This window comes from Callorhinchus milii, unplaced genomic scaffold, assembly GCF_018977255.1.
Source record: "Callorhinchus milii isolate IMCB2004 unplaced genomic scaffold, IMCB_Cmil_1.0 Scaffold7, whole genome shotgun sequence".
NCBI lineage: Eukaryota > Metazoa > Chordata > Chondrichthyes > Chimaeriformes > Callorhinchidae > Callorhinchus > Callorhinchus milii.
Genome location: NW_024704748.1, coordinates 27353319 through 27361896, shown reverse-complemented (window position 1 = coordinate 27361896; position 8578 = coordinate 27353319). Strand labels below are relative to the sequence as shown.

The following is an 8578-nucleotide window of genomic DNA, read 5'->3' as shown; positions in this document are numbered from 1 at the left end:
GTCCATTATTCAGATGGAAGGAGCATCAGCAAGACAGCATGTGACTGATCACACAGCGCAGCCTCACGGAGCTCCCTCAGGCCTCCAGATAAAACATTCCAGCAGCAACAGAGTAAGGGCTCTATTCCCACCGCAGGCTGGGGTGAACAACAACAACAACACATTACTTTTACACAGAGCCTTTCACGTCGGGAGGACGTCCGAAGGCACTGGACAGTCAGAGATTTGGAACCGAGCTGGGGGTTGGGATCACAAGGGGTGGAGGGCAGGGAGGGTAGGGGTAAGAGGGTGACTGAAAAGGACGGTCTTGAGATGTGCCTTGAAGGAGGCAAGGGAGGGAGCGAAGCGGAGGGACTGTGGGGTGGAGTTCCAGAGGGTGGGGGCAGAGAGGCTGAAGGTCCAAGCAAGTGTCTGATCCATTTAGTCTCACTTTCCCAACTCCTCCCGGGTTTGGTACGAGAGTTTCACAGGCCCGGAGTGAGGAGAGACTGAGATCCTTTCTGCATTGTTTGTTTCAAGTCAGAGTCCACCTTCCCGACATTAATAATAATCTTTGCATTTGCCACATCCATGCAAGGCAAATACAACTGTGTGGGGGACACTGCTGTGCACAATTGGCTGCCACATTTCGCCCACAAATATACAGACAATTCACTTTACAGTCTATTCTGTGAAGCACTTTCGAGACATCTCGAAGACTTGAAAAGCGCTATATCAAATGCAAGGATTATTATTATTATCTTCGAGAAATCTCAAAGTGCTTCACAGAATAAACTAAAGTGAATTGACCGTATATTTGTGGGCAAAACGTGGCAGCCAATTGTGCACAGCGGTGTCCCACAAACAGTCGTGGATTGGGTGACCAAATTATTTTTTTTAAGGGATTATTACCCCTGGAAAAGCCATGCAGCTGTATATAAACCCCCGAACCACTGAATTAGATTCCAGCCTGTAACTCACTCCCAGGGGGATGTGTTATTCTATATATATCTCTACCAAATCCCCCACACCTCTTGGAGAGATTGTGAAGGCCATATAATATGACGAGCAAGCCTGGCAGTGACAATGAGGTCTGACCGTGAAGGGAAGGTGAGGTATCTGAAGGGTTCCCGAGACGCTATATAAATACAAACTGTTGTTGTATGTTTAAACACAGCCAGGCTGATCAGGTAAGTGGTTGTGAAGGGTGTCAGTGAGCGCTGGCCTGTCCCAGTGAGAGGCAATACACAGAGTCCCAGGATTTACTGTGAAGTGGATTCTGGTCCACAGTTGAGAGTTGCCAAACCTCACAGTCAGGTGTTAATTAAACACACCACTGAATACTGGCCCAATGGTACAATATCTGTCTGTATGTATGAGTGTCTCTCTATGTGTCTCTCCCCGTGTGTAAGCGTGTCCCCCCCGTGTGTAAGCGCGCCCCGTGTGTGTAAGCGCATACCCCGGTGTGTAAGCGCGTCCCCCCGTGTGTAAGCGCGTCCCCCGTGTGTATGCATCCCCGTGTGTAAGCGCGTCCTCGGGTGTAAGCACATCTCCCTGCGTGTAAGCGCATCCCCCCGTGTGTAAGCGCGTCCCCCCCGTGTGTAAGCGCGTCCCCCGTGTGTAAGCGCGTCCCTCCCGTGTGTAAGCGCGTTCCCCCCCGTGTGTAAGCAGGAAGATTCTCTCCAATAGAATGAAAAACAACTTCAAGTGGCTCAGCCGCTGGAGATCTCGTCTCAGAGTCAGGAAGTTCGATCCCTGCTGCGAGGGCCCTGAGCTCCCAGTCCAGCCGGTCACTCCAGCACACTACTGGGGCAGCGGAACAGGTGAAACATTGGAATGATGTCCTATTTGTACCTGTTCAGGTGAACATTAAAGACACGAGTGGAAAACAGAAGAGATTGTGGGCCTTGTGTCCGGGCTGACAACCCCCAAATAAATTGCTTAAAAACTTTGTTGCTTTGCACAAAATGGCCGGTAGCATTTACCGATACCAGAAACAGTCACTACACTGGACCCCAATACTCAGTGCAGCACTTTCAGATGTTTGACATTCTGGGCAACAACAAGGAAGCAGCTGGTAAAGGGGCCAAGGTGAAGGTTGCACATGTGTTGTCTGCCATCACATGGCATAAACAAGGCCAGTGAGGCCATGTGGTAACTAACCCCACGACTCTATCACAATGGTTGGGCCCAGTGACCTCCAGGAGGGAACGAGGCGGCTGCCAGGGAGCGAAGGAACGACTCACTGAGAAGAGGGAATGTGATATGAGAGGGAAGGAAGTGATAATGGCGCAGTGTTTACAGTAGAACATTGTTAGACCAGTCGTTTAATGAGTTGGAATGAAGTTCACGAGCCCCTAATTACAGAACAGAGTGAATGTCAGTGCGAATGGAGCCCAGATTCCACATCCTTCATTACATTACCCTCGGCCTCGCAACAAGTAGCCGGGATAATGAAAGCTGTGTGACCGAATTAGTGACCGAGACAACTGCACAGCGAAGAGGAGCCTCCTGACTCGCATGGTCTGTGACAACTCATGGAACATTCCAGACCCTCGACCCTTCCAGTGCACACTGACTGTTTTCTGTGCACGAGTTGCCGACTCTAATGCCACTCTCTCTCCCCACACCCACACGGTGTAGCGTGGTGGACAGCGAGCTTGCTTCACAGGCAAAAACCCCAATTGACATTTTGTCATAATGAAAGTTAATAATAATAATCTTTGCGTTTGATATCACGTCTTTGAGACGTCTCAAAGCGCTTCACACAATATACTGGAAGTGTAGTGGCTGTATATTTTGTGGGTGAAACACGGAAGCCAATTGCACGCAGCAGTGTCCCACAAACAGTCATGGATTGAGTGACGGAAAAACGATCCGCCAACCAACTGACAACCAGGTTCCTACTTGCTGTTGGAGTGAAGACACGTGTGGAGTGAAGACACTTCCCATGTTTTGTCCTGCCCAGGAATTGAACCCATGTCCTCTTGCTTGCGAGGCGAGTGTTCTAACCACAAAGCTACAGGACTCAAGTTAAAAACAAACAAAAGTGATATTGACAATATCCTTGAGTTTATTGGGAGATTCTGTGCCTGAGCAGCTCCGACCTGCACAAGTGTCAACACTTCAGCCCTGGTCCTGACTTCATAACCATCCTGTTTATACACACCCTGAGATTGGGGGACGTACCCCAGCGAGTCATTGGACGCACACTTCCCCAGAAACCAGAATTTCTCAGGGTCTTAGCCTCACTCTCTTCAAGCGATAAGGAACAGAACCCTGGCTGACATTCCCCCCTCCCTCTCCCAGGGTCACTGAGACCAACTGCAGCTCTGTGCAGTGACTGACTGACTGGCTGACTCCCTGCTTCTCTCTCACTCCAGGACCTGATCTGGGCAAACAAGCCTCATGTCAGTGCCTTGGGGGAAAAAGAGTGTGACGGATGGGGAGAGAGAGAGTGTGAGATGGGGAGAGAGTGAGTGTAACAGACAGGGGGAGAGAGAGAGTGACAGACAGGGGGAGAGAGAGTGTGTGACAGACAGGGGGAGAGAATGTGACACACAGGGGAGAGGACAGGCTGGGCAGACGAGCTATTATCCAGGTTACAGTGAGAGACACACACACGGTGTGGCTCACAGGGAATCTCTGCATTGTTTAATGCTCTCAGTCTCAGAGCAGGAACCATCTGTCACACGCCAGGCAACGGGAGCCACAACTACAGAACGCAAACACCGCCCCCACAGTGTCCGTCCGGACCCCAACACTAAGCTCTCCAGGGTACTCCAGGGCAAGTGATACAGCAACAAGTCTCAAAGAGTAAAGTCTTTCACAATACAACAGCTCTCGTTCGCCTTCCTTCCTCCATCTCCGTCTCCTCAAGGCCTAGGATTCTGCCAAGTTGTCTCAAAACACTTAAGACAGTTCAGAATTCAGACAAATCCTTACATTTGGATTTTAAAAAGGAAACTGGTGTCAGAATCCACATTGGCCTGAGGAATTTCCCAGATAAATTGTAAGAAGGAACCGTCTAACAGGCTGAGATCGGGTGGAATTTCAGTTTCTCTGTCCCTCCGGAGATGTTGAGCGAGGAGCCTTCTTCCTTGCTCCCTGCCCGGGGGGTGGGGGGTGGGGGGTGGGGGAGCAGGAGTGTGTCCAAGAAGAAATACCTGGATTAAAAGAAGAGAAGCTTTGGGAATTTCCGTTGACTGCAGACAGCCACCACAGTGACCTTCAACGTCACCTCATCTCAAACACAACGAGAAGTTCTCTCACCTCCGACCCCAGAGCAAAAAGTGCAAAAAAACAACCTCTGGATGTCCCAGCGCTCGGTGTCCACATGGCCTCAGCTGTCACTGAGCGGAGACTGGACTAGTGTCCAGCCCTCGGAAGGGTCTGTGGCCTTTTTCTGCCTAGGGGGTGTGGGCGGGGGGAAGATTAGGGTCTTTAGGCTTGAGTCCGTGCACTGGGCTTCCCATTCCAGCACTCTGGCCAGCAGGGGCCGGAGGAGCCCGACCGTCAGACTCCCCAACTGGGCGGAGTAGGGCCAGATTCAGCCGCCGGATCAGGAATCTCCCTCAGGATGGCGCTTAGTATGTCCACAGCTTTGGTGTCCCGCGGACATAGGTCCCACAGCTGCTCCGCATAGGCATCCAGCGCTCGGTGCCGGGAGAACTCCAGCAGCAGAGAGGTGAAGAGCTCCTTCCTGAGAAGCGGGCTCTGCCGGGAGAAGTTCTCGGCAACCTCCAGCACCTTCGGCCACTGCTCCAGGTCTATGAGGATGCGCACCGCTTGCAGGATAGCGTTGGGTCTCTGGCTGCTTAGCAGGATGGCGACATGGGTCTCGGTGGGCTCCCCCTGGCAGGCTCTGGGCTGAGGGGACGGTGACGGGAGCACGGAGAGAGCTCGCTTGTACAGCGGTGTGTTCTCGGGGCTGTCCTTGCTGGTGTAGCTACGGCCACTGTGGTTCAGCTGCTGCTGCGCCAACTCCACGAACTGCGGCAGCCACTTGGGCCGGAAGCTGTAGAGCGAGCGGCAGATCAGCTCGAAGACAGGAGTAGCTCCGTTAGCCACTTGGGGATCGCTCGGGGGTCCTGGGCTGACCGCGAGCCTCCACATGTCAGCTGTGGCCCGGGCTGACAGCAGCCCATTGACCTTCTGGTGCAGGTTCCACGTTTCCTTGATGGCCTCCCAAGCCTTGCTGGGGAAACTGCTGAATATTGAGTTAAGGTAAGTCAGGTTGTCCCCATCCAGGTCAGTGTGGAGCAGCCTCCCAATCTCCTCCTCCACGAGGCCCTCGCAGTACTGAGAGATCTTACTCTCGGGCGCGTGAACAATACAGGACTTGACCTCCTCCAGGCTGACATAACTCTGGACCTCACCGGCCATGATGCTGCTCAGCTTTGAGAATGTCTCCGGTTTCAGGACGTGAGCGCTCCGCAGCTTCAGCTGACTCTGGAGGATGGAGCACAAGGCAATGGGGGCCTGAAACATCCCCCCTCGCTTCAGCTTCTCCACAGTTAACCGGCTGCTGCTCAGACTCCGCCGCTGGTAATATCTACAGGCCTCCTCCAGGACCATGTGCTCCAGGACCTCTTCTGACCGCCCACTCTCCTGGTAGTTGGAGACCGGCTCCGAGGCAGTGGGAGGTCCCACCGAGTACACCCCGTCCTTGGTGAGCAGTTGGATGGTCCCCGCTTGCTGGAGGGTGACCAGCGCCAAGGACTCGGCGTTGAGGGTAACCTTTTCCATCTTCCTCCCGGTGATGGTGTTGAAGAGGTGGAGAGTCCTGCCAACGGCACAGACCAACGTACCCTGGTGGGCTTCCATCAGCACCTCGGTGCCGGGGGCCAAACTCTCGCCCAAGGAACAGACGCGGCTCACGGCGCCATTACCCCGGATCCAAGTAACCTCCCCGCAGGCCCTCGCCAACAAGAGACCCCCCAGTGAGGCACAGGGGGTCACCGTGTGGACATCCAAGGAGGGGAGAGAAGCCAAGATCCCAACAACGTCAGCCACCAGCCTCCGGAAATCGGACTCACCGGGGAGCAGGGTCTTGGCAGAGAGAGGTCCCTGTGTTGGTGATGTGATGGTCAGTGTGTGGGCCCCGGGCGCCCAGATCAGGATACACCTGGTCAGGTTGGACTCACCGCTCTGCGGGTTGGTGGGGACCAGGTAGACCAGGTCCCCGGAGGAGATGACCCGGAAGGTGGGGCTGTTGTGAAGGACGATGCTGATGGCGCCCAGGCTCACCCTGGCCCGGCCCACCGCTATGGCCCTCCTGCACACACAATATTGGTGCAGGTTCCTGCCGGGGGACGGGTGCACCCCGGACGGGGGTCTCTCCTCGCACCAGATGACGGACTGCCCATCGCCGGCCACCGAGACCACTCTGGCCCGGGGGCTGTTGCACAAGTCCACGCTCTGCACCAACTCCCACCCTCGGCTGTCGCTATCCCGCCAGACCTCCGCCCTCCCCCGGGGGGTGACCAGAGTGGCCAGACTGGCGCCGTGGGGCTGGAGACCGGGGCCCAGGAGGAGGATGTCCAGCAGCTCCTCGTCCTGACTGAAGCGCGTGTCCAGCGGTCGGGGCGCCTGACCGGGCACTCGGTGACCGTCGAAGGTCAGGAGTTTGCGCTCCGCGGTCAGATACACACACAGGTGTTTGAGGTCGGCGCTGCACTTGATGCGCTGCGCTCCCGAGAGGACCCGCAGCAGCTGCTGGTGACGGCTGAAGTGACTGAGGTCCGAGACCCGACACAGGAGGGAGCAGCGCTGCATATCCGCACTCGCCGCTCTCCCGCTTACCCGCACTCTGCCGCCCACCCGCCCGCTTACCCGCACTCTGCCGCCCTCCCGCCCGCCCGCCCACCCGCACTCTGCCGCCCACCCGCCCGCTTACCCGCACTCTGCCGCCCGCAGCCGATGCCCCAACATCCGCACTTTGAGCCCCGGCCTCTGCCTCACTCCACAGCCGTCACTTCCGCGGCAGATACTCACTCACTCACTGACCTACTCACAGGGAAGTGCCGTGTGTGTTACAGAGAGAGACCCCCCCCCCCCCCCACACACACTGCCAACCCCCCCCACACACTGCCACCCCCCCACACACACTGCCACCCCCACACACACACTGCCACCCCCCCCACACACACTGCCACCCCCCCCACACACTGCCACCCCCCCACACACTGCCACCCCCCCCACACTGCCACCCCCCCACACACTGCCACCCCCCCACACACACTGCCAACCCCCCCACACACACTGCCAACCCCCCCCCACACACACACTGCCACCCCCACACACACACACACTGCCACCCCCCCCACACACTGCCAACCCCCCACACACTGCCACCCCCCCACACACACTGACACCCCCCCCCACACACTGCCACCCCCCCACACACACTGACACCCGCCCCCCACACACTGCCACCCCCCACACACACTGCCACCCCCCCCACACACACTGACACCCCCCCCCACACACTGCCATCCCCCCACACACTGCCACCCCCCCACACACACTGACACCCCCCCCACACACTGCCACCCCCCCCACACACTGCCAACCCCCCCCACACACACACTGCCACCCCCCCACACACACACACACTGCCACCCCCCCACACACTGCCACCCCCCCCCCCACACACTGCCACCCCCCCACACACACACACTGCCACCCCCCCCACACACACACTCACTGCCACACAGGGCTGCTCTGTGGTTTACAGTAGATCAGTGTTTCCAGTCTCCAACAGATCTCCGAATCTAGAGACTGGTCAGTGTCTGATTTGGAGACCAGTCACTGGGGGCAGAGAATCCGCCCCCTCAGCTCCTGCAGCCAAAGCCCTCACAGATAGGGGGGTCGGAGCTGGACAAACAGCAGGAAGCTGACAGACAGCATATCACACTGTGCATCTTGACAACCTGCGCCTAATACTCTGCGGAATTAGGTAAGCAGGATGTCTCCCTCCAGAGAGAGAGAGCGAGTGCGCATTCCTTCCCAACAATCTAATTGGGGACTTTCCGTATACAGTAAACTTCCGGGTAACCGGATTCAACCCTTGCAGGACCTGACCTGAAAATGAAACATTAAAAAAAATTCTGCGGGCCCCAAATTTCCACGGACAAGTGCCGGCTCCGCCAACCCACATGGCGCCCATGGCTTCCCGCCTTCCCATCCTTCAATGTCCCCGTGTCGGCTTCTTTGTGTTTGTGTTACCCTCCGACACTAACCGTCCGCTGATTTGCTTAGCGAGGTTGGAATCCCGCCAACGGACAATGACAATAACTTTCTGACGTGAAGGCCGCCATACGAGTGTAATTTGTTGTTGTTTATACAGCGCCCCTCATGATTGAGAAGTAACATACAGGGCATTCCCGCATAAAAAACCGCAGCAACAAACATTGCTGGTAAATGCATTATAATGACACTTCCGAAATTCTGGCTCGGTGGTGGGTGGTGGTGGTGGGGGTTACTGTGTAGGTGTATGGCACTCAGTGTGGTTTGGAGACTTTGAGCCCAGTGATGGAGTGAGTGATGGGTTCCCACATGTGTCAGACACACACACACACACACACACACACAACAG

At 56.1% G+C, this 8578-nt stretch overlaps 1 protein-coding gene across 1 annotated transcript; it reads right to left on the bottom strand.

Annotated features, from left to right (window-relative positions):
- Positions 1 to 4112: 4112 nt before the first annotated feature.
- Positions 4113 to 6773, bottom strand: LOC103186573 (HPS6 biogenesis of lysosomal organelles complex 2 subunit 3). Its single transcript, XM_007905689.2, is given in 2 exon segments — positions 4113 to 4524; positions 4527 to 6773. Coding segments are annotated over 2 exon segments (2433 nt in total). The 5' UTR covers positions 6757 to 6773; the 3' UTR covers positions 4113 to 4321.
- Positions 6774 to 8578: the final 1805 nt, after the last annotated feature.